At 45.9% G+C, this 19,979-nt stretch overlaps 1 protein-coding gene across 1 annotated transcript in view; it reads left to right on the top strand.

The window, feature by feature from the left end:
- The window catches only part of LOC311108655 (ephrin type-A receptor 7-like), an 87,740-nt gene that overhangs the window by 8,360 nt on the left and 59,401 nt on the right, over positions 1-19,979 (top strand). Inside the window, exon 4 of the mRNA XM_084151348.1 lies at positions 17,573-17,728. Within this exon, the coding sequence (XP_084007474.1) occupies positions 17,573-17,728 (156 nt within the window). The remainder of the gene's footprint in view (positions 1-17,572; positions 17,729-19,979) is intronic.

The following is a 19,979-nucleotide window of genomic DNA, read 5'->3' as shown; positions in this document are numbered from 1 at the left end:
TATCTGCAAGAATGACAAACAGTAGGAACAAACATTAAAGATAATAGAGGTTTATTTTGATTTGATGATATAGCCTTAACCCAATATGCATTATGTTAGAGTAAAGCAGGGGTAGGCAACTAGATTCAGCCGCGGGCCGATTTTGGTCGGAGCGGATGGTCGGGGGAGCCGGAAAATAATTATAATAATTTGTACACTGCAAATTGACTAAGATTGACCCAAAAATTGATTTTATTTGAAAATAACTATCATTTTATGCCTTTATTACATTGAGACTCGATCACGTCCCTTTTTTATATTTGTGGGAATACTTAAGAACAAATGTCCTTAATTATAATAATTGTTTGCTGAATTCCTGGTGATTTTACAGTCTTTTTTGACCCAAAACTAAAATCCCAAAATATTTTTGTATACTGTATGTGTTTTTAATAAAAACTGGGGGGACCCAAATAAATCACTGTTGCCGACCCCTGGATGTGAATCAATGCATATGGGCGTATTCTATTTTTGCATATGACTTTGAAACAAATATTTACCATACCTAAAGAAGATGGAAATGACTGAGCCCTGTGCCACTGTTTTGTTTGGAAAATGAGGCATTTGTATTTCATTTGACATGTTAAAGTTCCCGCAGAATGTCAAGCCTGGCAGCATTGTGCAGCTAGGAGTCTTTGTATCCAGGGAAACTTATTTATTTTTATTCTTTTATTTCTCATTCGGAAGTGGTAGTGTATATTTAAAAGGGAGAGACATTGTATCCAACATTAAAATGACTACCCTGTTTATTATAGCTCTCTACATTTACAATTTAAACCATTCTGTGCTCTTTCCAGTTCTCTGAGGAAGAAACTATGCTTCAATCTACTAATGAGAAGCAGAAGAAACTGCCTTTTTCTCATAACAAGGGATTAAAAAGAGCAAAGGCACTGCACAGAGAAATACAAGCTACTTTGTGAGGCAGGCAATGAGTGGGTTTCTGTGCTAGGTTATTACATTTTAGTTATTTAGCAGACGCTCTTATTACCAAATCAAAAATCTAAGCAAATTCATTGTATAAAAATGAATAAAACAGCTAATGTTCTCTTGACTCAAGCCGTCTGTTTTTCCCCACTCCAAATGATTTGATCTGCTCATGTAAGCAAAGCAGCACAGTGGTACCGCTTATTCAGATGCAAAAAAGCATGTTTGTTCTAATTATTGTGATTATTATAATCCATAAACTCGTGATTAGCATTTGTTTGAACTGGAGCAGCCACGGACAGGAGTTGGGTTTAGATTTGGTGTGTAGTTGGTTGTCAGGACAGGAGCTGGGTTTAGATTTGGTGTGTAGTTGGTTGTCAAATCTGGATTGATGGTTCTTTTTGCCTCCTTAAGTTGACCTGGCTGTCTCTCTGTGGAGCAGCGTGCACATCAGCACGGCCATCTGAGGCCAAACGGACGCCTTTGTGTGTAACTGGAGGCCACGGGGGCTGGACCGCGGTAGGGAGACTAGTGGCAGTCGTTTCTGTCACAGCAGTGGGTCCATGGGGATTGGAGTGGGGTGGGGTAGGAGGGAGAGGGGGGAGTGGGGAGGGGGGGTGGGGGCATTGGCACAATTTGGATATAATACTTAGTTGCTGACTGGGGCCATTTTAAGCGCTGATTCGTTGTGGCTTCAGGGGGCTTTGGGTCGGGGTAGACCTTTGTGCCCTCTGCTTTTATCCCAGAGCAACACAGTCTCTTCTCTTCCGTTTAGAAGTCTTTCAGCAGTAAGAGGTCCTCTTACACCTAGCCACATCCTCCATTAAAAGGTAGCCAGCCGCCCGGGCTAGCTGTCCTTAAGACTTTTTTCTCCCGTCGCCATGCATGTTAAATGAACTAAATAAAAGACGATTAGGCAGGGACATTTTCCATGTCACTGGAAAGTCATTTGGAAAGCCCTTACCCTGCATGATGAATTAAAGAAGTGAAGACCTCTCTCTCTCTCTCTCTGGAAGAGTGTGTACTTTTGTACAGACAGTTTCTGGGTTCAGTTTCTGCTCAGGCGGAACCAGAGCTATAAATTCTGTAATGATTTAATGTGAAAACGTCCTTCATTTTCCACCTGCAGACCCCCCATGCAGTAAATCAGTATGATAGCTAAGTGAGGAAACAGGTGCTGGACTTTATTGTTGCTTATTTGAATTTCTGACAACATGCAGTAGCACAGGCTGTAATGCAGTAGGAACAGATTTTAAAAGTTTGTGAACTGGTTGTGAACTGGTTTAGAATATTGTTATGAAAAGTTTTTTTCACACTTATCATGTGACCTTCGTTATTAATGTGACACTAACCAAAACTCCTGTACATATTGATTATTGAATCGGATGTATTGGCATCATTTTCATCATACCCATTTACATTTACATTTACGTCGTCACCTAGTCGGCTCGGGGATTAGAACCAGCGACCTTTCGGTTAATGGCACAACCCTCTTACCCACTAAGCTACCTGCCGCCCCTATACCCGATACAATATGGTCAAAAGTTTTAGAACACCTACTCATTCAAGCATTTTTCTTTATTTTTACTATTTTCTACATTGTAGAATAATAGTGAAGACATCAAAACTATTAAATAACACTTATGGCATCATGTAGTAACCCAAAAAGTGTTAAACAAATCAAAATATACTACCGTTCAAAAGTTTGGGGTCACTTAGACATTTCCTTGTTTTTGAAAGAAAAGCAATTTTTTGTCCATTAAAATAACATCAAATTGATCAGAAATACAGTGTAGACATTGTTAATGTTGTAAATGGCTATTGTAGCTGGAAACGGCTGATTTTTAATGGAATATCTACATAGGCGTACAGAGGCCCATGATCAGCAACCATCAGTCCTGTGTTCCAATGGCACGTTGTGTTTGCTAATCCAAGTTTATCATTTTAAAAGGGTAATGATCATAAGAAAACCCTTTTGCAATTATGTTAGCAGAGCTGAAAACTGTTGTGCTGATTAAAGAAGCAATAAAACTGGCCTTCTTGAGACTAGTTTAGTGTCTGGAGCATCAGCAATTGTGGGTTCGATTACAGGCTCAAAATGGCCAGAAACAAATAACTTTCTTCTGAAACTCATCAGTCTATTCTTGTTCTGAGAAATGAAGGCTATTCCATGTGAGAAATTGCCAAGAAACTGAAGATCTCATACAACGCTGTGTACTATTCCCTTCACAGAACAGCGCAAACAGGCTCTAACCAAAATAGAAAGAGGAGTGGGACAGTGAAGAGGCAACTCCAGGATGCTGACCTTCTAGGCAGAGTTGCAAAGAAAAAGCCATATCTCAGACTGGCCAATAAAAATAAAAGATTAAGATGGGCAGTCTGCGATATGGCTTTTTCTTTGTAACTCTGCCTAGAAAGTCAGCATCCCGGAGTCGCCTCTTCACTGTTGACGTTGAGACTGGTGCGGGTACTATTTAATGAGGCTGCCAGTTGAGGACCTGTGAGGCGTCTGTTTCTCAAACTAGACACTCTAATGTATTTGTCCTCTTGCTCAGTTGTGCACCTGGGCCTCAATTTGATGTTATTTTAATGGACAAAAATAATAATTTTCTTTCGAAAACAAGGACATTTCTAAGTGACCCTAAACTTTTGAACAGTAGTGTATATTTTGTATTTGAGATTCTTCAAATAGCCACCCTTTTCCGTGATGACAGCTTTGCACACTCTTGGCATTCCCTCAACCAGCTTCATGAGGTAGTCACCTGGAATGCATTTCAATTAACAGGTGTGCCTTTTTAAAAGTTAATTTGTGGAATTTCTGTCGTTCCTAATGCGTTTGAGCCAATCAGTTGTGTTGTGACAGGTGTGGAGGGGGGGGGGGGGGTATAAAGAAGATAGCCCTATTTGGTAAAATACCAAGTCCATACTATTTGAGCTGGCAAGAACAGCTCAAATAAGCAAAGATAAATGACAGGCCATCATTACTTTAAGACATGAAGGTCAGTCAATACGGAACATTTCAAGAACTTTGAAAGTTTCTTCAAGTGCAGTCGCAAAAACCATCAAGCGTTATGATGAAACTGGCTCTCATGAGGACCGCCACAGGAATGGAAGACCCAGAGTTACAGTGGCTTGCGAAAGTATTCACCCCCCTTGGCATTTTTCCAATTTTGTTGCCTTACAACCTGGAATTAAAATAGATTTTTGGGGGGGTTTGTATCGTTTGATTTACACAACATGCCTACCACTTTGAAGACGTAAAATATTTTTTATTGTGAAAAAAACAAGAAATAAGACAAAAAAACTGAACTTGAGCGTGCATAACTTTTCACCCCCCCCAAAGTCAATACTTTGTACAGCCACCTATTGCAGCAATTACAGCTGCCAGTCTCTTGGGGTATGTCTCTATAAGCTTGGCACATCTAGCCACAGAGATTGTTGCCCATTCTTCAAGGCAAAACTGCTCCAGCTCCTTCAAGTTGGATGGGTTCCGCTGGTATACAGCAATCTTTAAGTCATACCACAGATTCTCAATTGGATTGAGGTCTGGGCTTTGACTAGGCCATTCCAAGACATTTAAATGTTTCCCCTTAAACCACTCGAGTATTGCTTTAGCAGTATGCTAAGGGTCATTGTCCTGCTGGAAGGTGAACCTCCGTCCCAGTCTCAAATCTCTAGAAGACTGAAACAGGTTTCCCCAAAGAATTTGCCTCTATTTAGCACCATCCATCATTCCTTCAATTCTGACCAGTTTCCCAGTCCCTGCCGATGAAAAACATCTGCCACCACCATGCTTCACTGTGGGGATGGTGTTCTCGGGGTGATGAGAGGTGTTGGGTTTGCGCCAGACATAGCGTTTTCCTTGATGGCCAAAAAGCTCAATTTTAGTCTCATCTGACCAGAGTACCTTCTTCCATATGTTTGGGGAGTCTCCCACATGACTTTTGGCGAACACCAAACGGGTTTGTTTATTTTTTTCTGTAAGCAATGGCTTTTTCTGGCCACTCTTCCATGAAGCCCAGCTCTGTGGAGTGTACGGCTTAAAGTGGTCCTATGGACAGATACTCCAATCTCCGCTGTGGAGCTTTGCAGCTCCTTCAGGGTTATCTTTGGTCTCTTTGTTGCCTCTCTGATTAATGCCCTCCTTGCCTGGTCCGTGAGTTTTGGTGGGCGGCCCTCTCTTGGCAGGTTTGTTGTGGTGCCATATTCTTTCAATTTTTTTTATAATGGATTTATTGGTGCTCCATGGGATATTCAATGTTTCAGATATTTTTTTATAACCCAACCCTGATCTGTACTTCTCCACAACTTTGTCCCTGACCTGTTTGGAGAGCTCCTTGGTCTTCATGGTGCCGCTTGCTTGGTGGTGCCCCTTGCTTAGTGGTGTTGCAGACTCTGGGGCCTTTCAGAACAGGTATAAATATACTGAGATCATGTGACATTTAGATTGCACACAGGTGGACTTTATTTAACTAATTACTTCTGAAGGTAATTGGTTGCACCAGAACTTATTTAGGGGCATCATAGCAAAGGGGGTGAATACATATGCACGCACCACTTTTCCGTTATTTATTTTTTAGAATTTTTACATGAAATCCAAATAAAAATACATTTAAATTACAGGTTGTAATGCAACAAAATAGGAAAAACGCGAAGGCGGATGAATACTTTGCGCAGGATAAGTTCATTATCGTTACCAGCCTATTGCAGCCCAATGGCAGCTGTTCCGGATGACTATGTGATCACGCTCTCCGTAGCCGATGTGAGTAAGACTTTTAAGCAGGTCAACATTCACAAGGCCGCAGGGCCAGACGGATTACCAGGACGTGTACTCCGAGCATGTGCTGACCAACTGGCAAGTGTCTTCACTGACATTTTCAACATGTCCCTGACTGAGTCTGTAATACCAACATGTTTCAAGCAGACTACCATAGTCCCCGTGCCCAAGGACTCTAAGATAACCTGCCTAAATGACTACCGACCCGTAGCACTGACGTCTGTAGCCATGAAGTGCTTTGAAAGGCTGGTCATGGCTCACATCAACAGCATTATCCCAGAAACACTAGACCCACTCCAATTTGCATACCGTCCCAACAGATCCACAGATGATGCAATCTCTATTGCACTCCACACTGCCCTTTCCCACCTGGACAAGAGGAACACCTACGTGAGAAAGCTATTCATTGACTACAGCTCAGCATTCAACACCATAGTGCCCTCTAAGCTCATCACTAAGCTAAGGATCCTGGGACTAAACACCTCCCTCTGCAACTGGATCCTGGACTTCCTGACGGGCCGCCCCCAGGTGGTAAGGGTAGGTAACAACACATCTGCCACACTGATCCTCAACACGGGGGCCCCTCAGGGGTGCGTGCTCAGTCCCCTCCTGTACTCTCTGTTCACCCATGACTGCATGGCCAGGCACGACTCCAACACCATCATTAAGTTTGCCGACGACACAGCAGTGGTAGGCCTGATCACCGACAACGATGAGACAGCCTATAGGGAGGAGGTCAGAGATCTGGCCGTGTGGTGCCAGGACAACAACCTCTCCCTCAACGTGACCAAGACAAAGGAGATGATTGTGGACTACAGGAAAAAAAAGAGGACTGAGCACGCCCCCATTCTCATCGACAGGGCTGTAGTGGAACAGGTTGAGAGCTTCAAGTTCCTTGGTGTCCACATCACCAACAAACTATCATGGTCCAAACACACCAAGACAGTCGTGAAGAGGGCACGACAAAGCCTATTCCCCCTCAGGAGACTAAAAAGATTTGGCACGGGTCCTCAGATCCTCAAAAAATTCTACAGCTGCACCATCGAGAGCATCCTGACTGGTTGCATCACCGCCTGGTATGGCAACTGCTTGGCCTCCGACCGCAAGGCACTACAGAGGGTAGTGCGTACGGCCCAGTACATCACTGGGGCAAAGCTTCCTGCCATCCAGGACCTCTATACCAGGCGGTGTCAGAGGAAGGCCCTCAAAATTGTCAAAGACTCCAGCCACCCTAGTCATAGACTGTTCTCTCTGCTACCGCACGGCAAGCGGTACCGGAGTGCCAAGTCTAGGTCCAAAAGACTTCTCAACAGCTTCTACCCCCAAGCCATAAGACTCCTGAACAGCTAATCATGACTACCCAGACTATTTGCACTGCCCCCCCACCCCATCCTTTTTACGCTGCTGCTACTCTGTTAAGTATTTATGCATAGTCACTTTAACTCTACCCACATGTACATATTACCTCAACTACCTCAACTAGCCGGTGCCCCCGCACATTGACTCTGCAACGGTACCCCCCTGTATATATAGCCTCCCTACTGTCACTTTATTTTACTTCTGCTCTTTTTTTTCTCAACACTTTTTTTTTGTTGTTGTTTTATTTTTTACTTTTTTTGTTTAAAATAAATGCACTGTTGGTTAAGGGCTGTAAGTAAGCATTTCACTGTAATGTCTGCACCTGTTGTATTCGGCGCATGTGACCAATAAAATTTGATTTGATTTGATTTGATTTGAAATAAATGCTTCACAGAGTTCAAGTAACAGACACATCTCAACATCAACTGTTCAGAGGAGACTGTGTGAATCAGGCCTTCATGGTCGAATTGCTGCAAAAAAAACCACTACTAAAGGACACCAATAAGAAGAAAAGACTTGCTTGGGCCAAGAAACACGAGCAATGGACATTTGACTGGTGGAAATTTGGCCTTTGGTCTGGAGTCCAAATTGGAGATTTATGGTTCCAACCGCTGTGTCTTTGTGAGACGCAGTGTGGGTGAACGGATGATCTCCGCATGTGTATTTCCCACTGTAAAGCATGGAGGAGGAGGTGTTATGGTGTGGGGGTGCTTTGCTGGTGACACTGTCTGTGATTTATTTAGAATTCAAGGCACACTTAACCAGCATGGCTACCACAGTATTCTGCAGCGATACGCCATCACATCTGGATTGGGCTTAGTGGGACTATCATTTGTTTTTCAACAGGACAATAACCCAGCACACCTCCAGGCTGTGTAAGTGCTATTTTACCAAGAAGGAGAGTGATGGAGTGCTGCATCAGATGACCTGGCCTCCACAATCCCCCGACCTCAACCAAATTGAGATGGTTTGGGATGAGTCAGACCGCTGAGTGAAGGAAAAGCAGCCAACAAGTGCTCAGCATATGTGGGAACTCCTTCAAGACTGTTGGAAAAGCATTCCAGGTGAAGCTGGTTCAGAGAATGCCAAATGTGTGCAAAGCTGTCATCAAGGCAAAGGGTGGCTATTTGTTTAACACATTTTTGGTTACTACATTTATGTGTTATTTAAAAGGTTTGATGTCTTCACTATTATTCTACAATGTAGAAAATAGTAAAACTTAAGAAAAACACTTGAATGAGTAGGTGTTCTAAAACTTTGGACTGGTAGTGTAGATGCCTTGGTTTTAGGTTTGACACATGAAAAATTACAAGTGAGGCTGAAGATACTTCCTTTGGCGTTGTGGACGACGAAGTGGAGCCAACACAAATGTGAATGTCAGAAATATAATGTATTCAGCAGTAATTGCACGGCTGTTACATTGTCCTGCTGTTTTACTTAATGTAAGTTAAATCAGTTCCATTTTTGTGTTAAATTTCATTCCCAATTATGTGTATATTTCTAATTCTAAAACCCAAATACTTTAAGATTTAAATAATATATAATGTTTAGTTAGCCAGAATAGATTTTTTAGACTTTTAAAAGTCGATCAGTAGGCTAGCTAGCTTTGATCTTAGCTCGGTACATCCAACCAGACACTTCCTCAGGAGTTTGGCTGTTTCGAGGCCAAAGCAGTGTGCCCTCCAACACAGTGTAAGGGAATGCTAATCTTCTCTTTGTTTCTCTTGGTAAAGCTACTTATCTCCCCCTAAGCACAGGTAGCATCGATGAATGGAGCGGTTGTCTGGATGTGCCGAGTGCATGCAAAGCCAGGCACAGCCATTCAAGCTATGCGTGGTGTGGGCCTATTTGGGAAGAATTAGTGACAACATTATAGTTTTTAGGTTTTCCAACCATTTAATCTGGTCTTTCTAGCTGAAACTCCGCATCTGAAAGTGTTTTAGTTTTTTGCTCGCTGTAGCCTTGTTCCCTCTCTCCCTCTATCTCCATCCCTACATCTCCATCCCTCCATCCAAAAGCCCACAGGAGGTGTAGGTGTTTGAAAGTAGCTTGTTTGGAAGGGTTTAGACATTGAAACTCTATCCCCGTCCCATGTGAAGAGGGTTCCAGCAGGGTCTCGGTTCTCTTTCCCTCCACTCCTTTGTGTGTTGTGCCACTGTTTCCAGGAGCTGGGTAGGCGCCTCGCCTTTCAAAGGTGGGAGATTAAGATGTCCCGGGGCAAAAGCCCAGCTGTTCAGCTTAGTTTCTCTTTCTTTTATTTCTTTATGGATTAAAAAAGAGGGAGATTTTGTAGAAAAGTGCAGGACGCTACCTCAAGATTTTTTTCTCACAGAGGTGGAAAAGTCTAAAAACACCTGTTGCTAGGCGGATGCTGTGAAATTCACTCACAAGATTTACTCCATGGGAAACAAGAGAGGTTGGTGAAGAAAAACCAAAGGGCATTAGCGTAAAAACAACAACTGTGTAGACTACATAACATGTCAGTAAACAGAGCTTGATGGATGTCCTAACACACTATTTGCCGTGGCAAAAACGTCCCATCTAATTAGAGCCACACAGTATGCATCAGAAATCAGCTTCTCCAGGGCTATTGACATCCGTCTCCAGCCACAACACAGTGTCACGGTCATAATTATATATTATGCCCTCAGAATAAAACCCAGACATGGACCTAAAGCAATGATTCTTAAATAGAATTTCATGACTCTGTGAACATTGAGAAGCAGGGTGTTTTTAAATTACTGGCAAAGAATGTCCCCGGTAATATTAACATTGAGGTAGCAGTATAATGGAGTTGATGAAACAACACCTCACAGGGTGAATAGGAGATAGATGTGTTTATGCAATGTAGCCAGACAACGGAGCACTGAGGTCAGAACAAGCAAAACAAGGAAGAAGGAAAAGACTTGGAGGAAATGGATTCATAAAAATCATCCTAGACAAGCTTCACATCTTTTGCGGTGCCTGTGTTTATAGTTGATATTTATAAAGACATTTCCCCATCGTAGCGGTGGCGGTGGCGACAGAGACTGTTTAAGGAAAGGCAATGGTGTTTTGAAATAAGAAAATAATCTGTTTCCTTTATCGTGTTTGACCTGCTTCGCCTGGCGGCCCCCGGTTGGCCTGCCTGTTGGTCCTGTCGACTGCAACTCTCTCCCTCGGCCTCCTTTATCACTCTAATGGGGTGCTATCTCTCCAAGCTGCTCTCTCACTCCGGGTCTCTGCGGCCTCCACTCACTGGCCTGCCGACTCTGCATTCTTTCTCCATCCATCCTGACAGACACACAGACGGATTTAACACATAATCAGGCTGGACGAGAGGGTGGCCAGGGGGAGGTCCGGCCCTGACAGGGCTCATCATGGCAGGCCATGGAGACAGACTAGCCCACACCAGTCCATCTCACTGTGGGTCAGGAGAGCTGGAGCACCACCACCACCACCACCACCACACTCACCACCACCACACTCACTACCACCACCACACTCACCACCACCACACTCACTACCACCACCACACTCACCACCACCACACTCACTACCACCACCACACTCACCACCACCACACTCACTGCCACCACCATACTCACCACCACCACACTCACTACCACCACCACCACCACACTCACCACCACCACCACCACACTCACCACCACCACACTCACTACCACCAACACACTCACCACCACCACCACATTCACCACCACCACACTCACTACCACCACCACACTCACCACCACCACCACTACACTCACCACCACCACCACCACCACCATCAACACACTCACCACTACCACCAACACACTCACCACCACCACACTCACTACCACCACCACACTCACCACCACCACCACTACACTCACCACCACCACCACCACCAACACACTCACCACCACCACCACACTCACCACCACCACACTCACTACCACCAACACACTCACCACCACCACCACCACCACCACCACACTCACCACCACCACACTCACTACCACCACCACACTCACCACCACCACCACCACACTCACCACCACCACCACCAAACTCACCACCACCACCATACTCACCCCCACCTCCACACTCACCACCACCACCACCACCACACACACCACCACCACCACCACCACTACACTCACCACCACCACACTCACCACCACTACCACCACCACCACCACACTCACCACCACCACCACCACCACCACCACCACTCCACACTAACCCCCTCCACCACCACACTCACCACCACCACCACCACCACCACCACTCCACACTAACCCCCTCCACCACCACACTCACCACCACCACACTCACCACCACCACCACACTCACCACCACCACCACCACCATACTCACCACCACCACCACCACCACACTCACCACCACCACCACCACCACCACAATCACCACACTCACCACCACCACACTCACCACCTACACCACCACAAACACTCACCACCTCCACCACCACACTCACCACTACCACCACCACCACCACACTCACCACCACCACCACCACCACACTCACCAGTACCACACTCACTACCACCACCACACTCACCACCACCACCACACTCACCACCACCACCACCACACTCACCACCACCACCACACTCACAACCACACTCACCACCACCACCACCACACTCATCACAACCACCACCACCACTACACTCACCACCACCACACTCACCACCACCACCACCACACTCACCACCACCACCACCACCACCACCACACTCACCACCACTACCACCACCACAAACACACTCACCACCACCACCACCACCACCACCACCATCACCACACTCACCACCACCACACTCACCACTACCATCACCACCACCACACTCACCACCACCACCACCACCAACACACTCACCACCACCACCACCACCACCACACTCACCACCTCCACCACCACCACCACCACCACCACACTCATCACCACCACCACCACCACTGCCACACTCACCACCACCACACACCACCACCACACTCACCACCTCCACCACCACACTCACCACCACCACCACCACACTCACCACCACCACACTCACCACCTCCACCACCACACTCACCACCTCCACCACCACACTCACCACCACCACCACCACCACACTCATCACAACCACCACCACCACTACACTCACCACCACCACACTCACCACCACCACCACCACACTCACCACCACCACCACCACCACCACCACACTCACCACCACTACCACCACCACAAACACACTCACCACCACCACCACCACCACCACCATCACCACACTCACCACCACCACACTCACCACTACCATCACCACCACCACACTCACCACCACCACCACCACCAACACACTCACCACCACCACCACCACCACCACACTCACCACCTCCACCACCACCACCACCACCACCACACTCATCACCACCACCACCACCACTGCCACACTCATCACCACCACACACCACCACCACACTCACCACCTCCACCACCACACTCACCACCACCACCACCACACTCACCACCACCACACTCACCACCTCCACCACCACACTCACCACCTCCACCACCACACTCACCACCACCACCACCACCACCACCACACTCACCACCACTACCACCACCACCAACACACTCACCACCACCACCACCACACTCACCACCACCACCACCACATTCACCACCACCACCACCACCACACTCACCACCTCCACCACCACCACCACCACCACACTCACCACCACCACCACCACCACCACTGCCACACTCACCACCACCACCACCACACACCACCACCACACTCACCACCTCCACCACCACACTCACCACCACCACCACACTCACCACCACCACACTCACCACCTACACCACCACACTCACCACCACCACCACCACCACACTCACCACCACTACCACCACCACCAACACACTCACCACCACCACTACCACCACCACACTCACCACCACCACCACCACCACCACACTCACCACCACCACCACCACCACCACACTCACCACTACCATCACCACCACACTCACCACCTCCACCACCACACTCACCACCACCACCACCACCACCACACTCACCACCACCACCACACTCACCACCACCACTAGCCTGATTAGATGTGAGGGTTAATAGGGAAGTGGAGAGGGTTGTTTCCCTATTTCACCGACTCTCTAAAAGAGAGGTAAAACCGTTGCTTATCCAGAATGGTAACACGCTAGAAGGCAAAGGGCCCTTAATGAAATGCGATCTGTCATTCTAAGTGGAAGATTAACTGAAGGAAAACCAGCTGAAGTGCCATTGCGTCATGCCGAGACATTAGGAATAATTATAATCTGGTAAGGCCACAGGAAGCGATATGTCAGCCTGGCACAAAATGTCAACGCAGGATGAGAATCTCATCCATCCTCTTTCCTTTTTCTGCCTCTGTGTCCTTTATCCAGATTGCCATTCAGTCGCCAAACAGAGAGAGCGCCTGGATGCAATTCAAGAATGTTAAGAAGTCGGGCTCAGAGGAAAAAGAGGCAAAGCAGTATCTTGAAAAATGTTGAGAATTTCATTTCTTAGTGTGTGTCTGTTGGAGATAACGTCTTCTTGTTTTATCGTCTCGTCACAATGTGGAGAGGGATTGAGACGTCCTCAGTATAGGGAGTCAGTCGGGGCATATTCCTCCCTAACTGTGCTCCTAGCCTCAAAGTGAGGCCTTTCCTGTTCTATCAGTGCAGTGTATAAAAACGCTGACTGCAGACTGTTTTTTTCCCCCATCGCTGAATGAAAGTGTTTGACCACTGTAAGGTAAATTACAGATGCTGTCTGTTGCCCCTCGCTAAGGAGCCTGGTGGAATGTCAGACTTGTATTTTCAACCTCAGCCCTGTTCTCTAAAGACCAGCTAATTTTGCAGTGTAGCGTAAATAAGGCCTGTGTCCCAGCTCCTGCTCCGTGTTTTTTAACCCGCCGTCTGTGTCAACAAGCACAGCCTGTTAACCTAGCCTTTATTTGAGTGGTAGCGTAGGGCGGGTGTCACGAAACATTTTCAAGTAGTCTCTATGTACTTTCCCCCCACGTATGAGTTTGTCTGTCGGATTCGGCGTCAATGTAGTGCTCGCCATGGATTATTGTGAGTCAGGAGATAGACATGTACAGTGTTCTAATGTGTTTCAGTGTCAGTGTAAAACTTCTGTCAGTGAAGTTCTCTAATACTGTACGAGAGGCAGGCCGGGTTTGCCCTGATATTACAGACAAGCACTAGAGACACAGGGTAATTATACAGTGACGTTTTTTTTGTTCCGAAGGAATGTGTTGCTGCAAGGGAAAAATGAGGGGGAAAAACGTATCACCCACTTTTACCTAATGCTTCAACATCTCCGTGCTGGAGTTTATTGGGACTGGCCAAGAGCGTCTGTGCTGCTGGGACAGGAATGCAGGCTCTGGGATGGCTGTGTTTGTGCATGTCACTCAGTGCACTATGAGAGAGCGCTGGAGAGGGAGAGCCAGGGCGAGCCCAGAAAATGGTTACCCATGTCACACAGCTGTTTGATTTGAGGCCCTAATTTGCCGTCTTGTTGCTTCTGTAAACATTTCCTCATGCCAAAGCCGGTCAGACACGTTGATAAACACAGGGGCCCTCAAGACAAAACAGGGAAAATAAACAGTGTTTTTTCATGGAAACGTTAACTTGGAGTACTATTTACTTTTGAAAGCCCTGTGGTTCCAGTGGCTGAGATAGCACTAATCTGGGCCTGGTAACTAGCGACGTGGAGGCTCAGCCTGGGACCCTGGTAGCCAGGCAGGCAGAGTGGCAGTAGCAGTGGGAGAGAGCCATGGGCTCAGCTGGGCCTCCCCTCCACACTGCTGGCCACCCAGCGGAGCACCACTACCCAAACCTAAAGGTAAACAGACACACTGGCTTATCAGAGTGTTTAAACAGCCATGCGTGGTGGGAGAGGAGAGGAGAAAGCAGCCTTCCAAACAGCACCGTTGGCCAATCTTTAACCTGCTGCAAATTGACTGCTCTGTGTGATCACAGACACGGACTAACATATGTGAATATATACAGTCTTATCAGAGAATGGTATAGTGCAGTATATGTGGGTATCTGTGCAGGTCATTTGTTTGCACTTAAAATCGAATGTTATGGTAGATTGGTAAATTACAATATGTGTGATTAATATGTTTCGGTAGGCAGCACACAACTCCAATCAAAAGGCACCTCTCTCACAGCCTTAAACCCCTGTTTTCAATTACTAGCTACCTCAGCTAAAGAAATATTAGAGCTAAAATCATGTATTTTTCCACCCTCTCTCCGAAAAAGGTCTTGTTTCACGAGGCTGGTGCGGTGAGATAAATAGAGTGACAGGTCTTTCATGTTGCTGAAATGGGGATACTCCGTCCCTCGGTCTCTTCCACGCACTGTGGCAGTGTTAGAATGAGGAAACCTGGGTTCCTTTATCCTCTCTATTTTAGACCTGTCACAGAAGTACGGCCAAAGATTTTGAACGCTTGAAAAAAGAGTGCAACGGAGATCTGAAATGGGAAACCTCGGCATGAAAACCTTTGCCCATTTCCCCAGCGGCTCATGAAAAATTGAAAGATGTGTTTTTTTGTATAATATGCTAGTTTGTATGCAGAGCTATTTACAGGCGTATAGATTCCTTGCAGATTGGAACAGAAATCATGTGGCCTAGAAGGCTTAGCATAGGATTTTACACAATCAGTGGGTCACCGTGGATTCCCAGACTTGAAGTGTTGAGACTAAAAAAGCCAAACCCAGAACAGACATTTCCCTATTCACTAATGCTCAAAAGTGAATTTGGATAATCTGATTCACAAAGCCCTCTCTATGAATCGTTTTATTTATTATACTGGAATTGTTTCTTTGCAACAAACATTTGTTTTTATTATCGCTGGATTTTGTCTGGAAATATACCCTTTTTTGTACCCTCACAATTTTGTTTTTGGCCCGTTGCATGATAATTCAAGATGCTGATGTGGATAGATTGAATCAGTGATTTAATTAATGAATTGTCATTGGGACATGTCAAAGGACCCACACAAACAACCATGTGACCGATAGGGAATAATTCATACACTGTCTCCTATCCCTGGCAGACAAGCATATTCATCTCACCTCTTTCTTTTGAAGGTGAAGCCTTAAAATAATCCATTTAGGGTTTCTACAACCTTGTCTGTGTTATTTGGTAGCACTGTAGGACAACACTCCCTCTCAGACTGGGCTTTGATTAACAAAACCCTTATTTATTTCAAGTTTCAAGATTTTTTATGTCAGGTGCACAAGGACAGTAAAATGCCTTTCTTGCAAGCTCTAAACCCAACAATGCAGTAATCAATATCAATGAAGCACTAAAAATAACATAAGGTAGAACAAAAACACACGAGAAATGAAAATAAGGAATAAGAAGAACACGATAAAGTAAGGAGCTATATACAGGATCGGTTCCAATACCGTGTTTACAATGTGCAGGGATACTGGCGTGATGGAGGTAGTTATATATATAGGTGTAAGGTGACTGAGCATCAGGATATATAATAAACAGAGTAGCAGCAGCGTAAATTATTATTGTATGTGAGTGTGTGTGTGTAGAGTCAGTATAAATGTGTGTGTATGTTATGTGTGTGTTTGAGTGTCAGTGTGTGTGTGTGTGAGTGTGTCAGTTTTTTTTATATACAAGGGTAAACTCAGATAGTCCATGTAGCCATTCTGTTAGCTATTTAGTCTTATGGCTTGGAGATAGAAGCTGTTCAGGAGCCTGTTGGTGTCAGACTTGATGCACCGGTACCGCGTGCTGTGCGGAAGCAGAGAGAAGAGTCTATGGCTTGGGTGGCTGGAGTCTTTAACGATTTTCCGTGCCTTCCTTTCACACTGCGTGGTATAATAGTCCTGGATGGCAGAGAGCTCGGCCCCAGTGATGTACTGGGCTTTCTGCACCACTCTCTGTAGCACCATGCGATCGAGGGCGGTGCTTTTGCCGTACCAAGCAGTTATGCAAGTCAAGATGCTCTCAATGGTGCAGCTGTAGAACTTCTTGAGGATTTCAGGGCCCATGCCAAACCTTTTCAACCTCCTGAAGGGGAAGAAGCGATGTCGCCCCTTCTTCACAACTGTGTGTGTGTGAGTGGACCACTAGTGATTTGGACACCAAGGAACTTGAAGCGCTCTTTACTGACTAAAGGATAAAAAATTTACCAAATATAGCCTGATTTTTCCTCTGGTTAGTAGGCAGTGTTTTTTCCCTATGCAGTGCAGGCTTTGCCATGGTGATATTTGTGATGTCTTTTTAAGTAGGGTTTGTTAAGCTTGTTGATGAAGCCGGAGGGGTAGGTTGATCCAAACACCAGCTGTTCTGTGATGTGAGCACAAGAGTAATGCTCTGTTCCATCATGCCCTTTCTCTTTCATGGGAATTCAAGCCTTTTTCTCTCTCTCTCTCCCCCTCCCTCCTTTCCCGTCTTCTCCTGGTTATAGCATGCGGCCGTGGGTTCTACAAGTCCTCGTCCCAGGACTTGCAGTGTTCGCGCTGCCCAGCACACAGCTACAACGACCGGGAGGGCTCGTGGCGCTGCGACTGTGAAGATGGCTACTACCGGGCGCTCTCGGACCCACCCTCTGTAGCCTGCACAAGTAAGTACTGGTGTGTTGCTATGTAAATAAAGGAAGGACCTGTAGTAGAGTCTGCATTTATGCACCCATTAACACATCGCACAAACGCACAAACGCACAAACACTCACACACCCCTTACAGATCCCTACTGCCAACACAGAGAATGTTCAATCTGGAGAATTCTGGTGAAAACCCACTCCAGAGCCCATACCAGAGCCCTGCTTTTGCTTCCCAATATGTCTTTAGAATGATGTTCATGGGCCTGGGCCTGGGTGTGTCCCCCCCCCCCCCCCTTTTTGCTGGTAGCTAATGGTCAGAGGAGCAATTTGCCATTTCCCGTCTAAAAGATTGCAATTACAGTCAGCAGCCCTGGCAGCACCCTGTGTCTCCATTTGTCCTGGCCAATGTTGCAATTATGTGACAAGCATTGATGACTTGTTTACACAGGCCAGGGGATTCATTTTACAGGGCGGGGCTCATCCGCTCCTGTTGCTCCCAAACAGGTTGATTCAGGAGAGCCAAGGGGTGTTTTTACAAACTACCCCCCTCAAAGCAATGACGGGCTACACAGAGATTGAGGGAGAGAGGGAGAAGAGGGGGACAGATAGAGAAAGAGAGGTAGATGTAGAGGGAGAGGAAGAGGGAGAGAGAGAGATAGAGAACTGGGAGAGATAGGGGGACAATGAAATTAGTCTTAATTTAAAGGAACAGTAGCGTTGTCAGGGTAGGACAAGGACTGGGCTAATAAGGTGAGGTGGAAAAGTGGACTTCTTCTGTAAATCTGACAGATTGATTTATCATTAGCTTGTTATCCCAGCGTCTCTCTCTCTCTTCTCTCTCTCTCTTCTTTCTCTCTCTCTTTCTCTCTCTCTCTCTCTCTCTCTCTCTCTCTCTCTCTCTCTCTCTCTCTCTCTCTCTCTCTCTCTCTCTCTCTCTCTCTCTCTCTCTCTCTCTCTCTCTCTCTCTCTCTCTCTCTCTCTCTCTCTCTCTCTCTCTCTCTCTCTCTCTCTCTCTCTCTCTCTCTCTCTCTCTGTTGAGCTCTTCCCGTGTTTGTTCTGACCAGTCTTAATACAGTCCTTGACTTGAAACAAGGACAGGACACACTGAATGCAGTTTGACCTAATTGTTGCATAGTACCTACCCCTTCCCACCAATCAAAAACAGGTAGAAAAAAAATCCCACATTTCCACGGTAACCACTCTCCACCAGGGCCGTCCTGTGGTTTTTATGTCTGAAGATGAAAATACTAAATTTACTGCTCCTCAATTCCCTCTTATGTTGACCAAGGGCAGAACAACATAACACGTTTGGTTTGTTATTTTTCGTTGCCATCTACCTGTTCTGCTGTGAATAATCACTTTGGAGGAAACAGGAGGGGGAGTTCTCTATTTCACAGATTCCACTATGTATCTACTTAATCTAGGTTTATACAACATCGAAAAATATGAATTGTATTCAAAATGACCAATATTAAGTAAAGTTTAATTCTTCCCATTCAACCATTAGAGTATGTTAACAATGCTTTTATACCTGCATATGTCAATTATTGCTGGATGAAGTTATTGTGACCACATCAATGTTCATGGACATTTTTTTTGTGGGGTCTGGTCTGGTCTGGGGTAGAATTCAATAGTAATTTAAAGTGAATTTACATTGCTTGAGCAAATAGCTTGATTGACAGATTTTTAAATGGGCGCTTGTAAACCTCTCAGATCTTAGGCTCTGCACAAACAGATAGACAGATATCTGCAGCAGATGGATTAGATATGTCTTTAAGAGGCTAAGTTTGGACGAAGGGGAAGACAAAGATGCAACATGTTGGGAGAGGTAATTCATTGCAAGAGGCAAAAAGCCACACAGAACAAAAATTAGGACACTAGTCAAACAATATATTTTGCATTATAAATGTTGTAAATATTACATGTTGGTAGAGAAGGGAAAGAAACATTGTATGATATTATTTTTACAATATTTGCTCACTCCATTCTTATGCAAAGCCAAGAGATAATGAGAACTGTATGGGGATGACACTGCAGGAAGGCTGGGAGCATTTATCCAAACAGAAACTGGGGCAAAGACTTGAAGCTGTTGACAGGTTGGGGAGTGGGCATCAATCGTGTGACAGCTGTGAGCAGTGCTAGCAGCGTCTGAAAAGGGCAGTTGTGAGCAGCCATCTCCCCCGTCCTCCCCTCCAGCCCCTCTCCCCCATCTCCCTCCGTCCACCCCTCCAGCCCCTCTCCCCCATCTCCCCCCCGCCCTCCCCTCCAGCCC

Source organism: Coregonus lavaretus (assembly GCF_964263955.1).
Source record: "Coregonus lavaretus genome assembly, chromosome: 33".
In the NCBI taxonomy this organism is placed as follows: domain Eukaryota; kingdom Metazoa; phylum Chordata; class Actinopteri; order Salmoniformes; family Salmonidae; genus Coregonus; species Coregonus lavaretus.
This window is presented reverse-complemented; position numbering and strand designations above follow the sequence as displayed.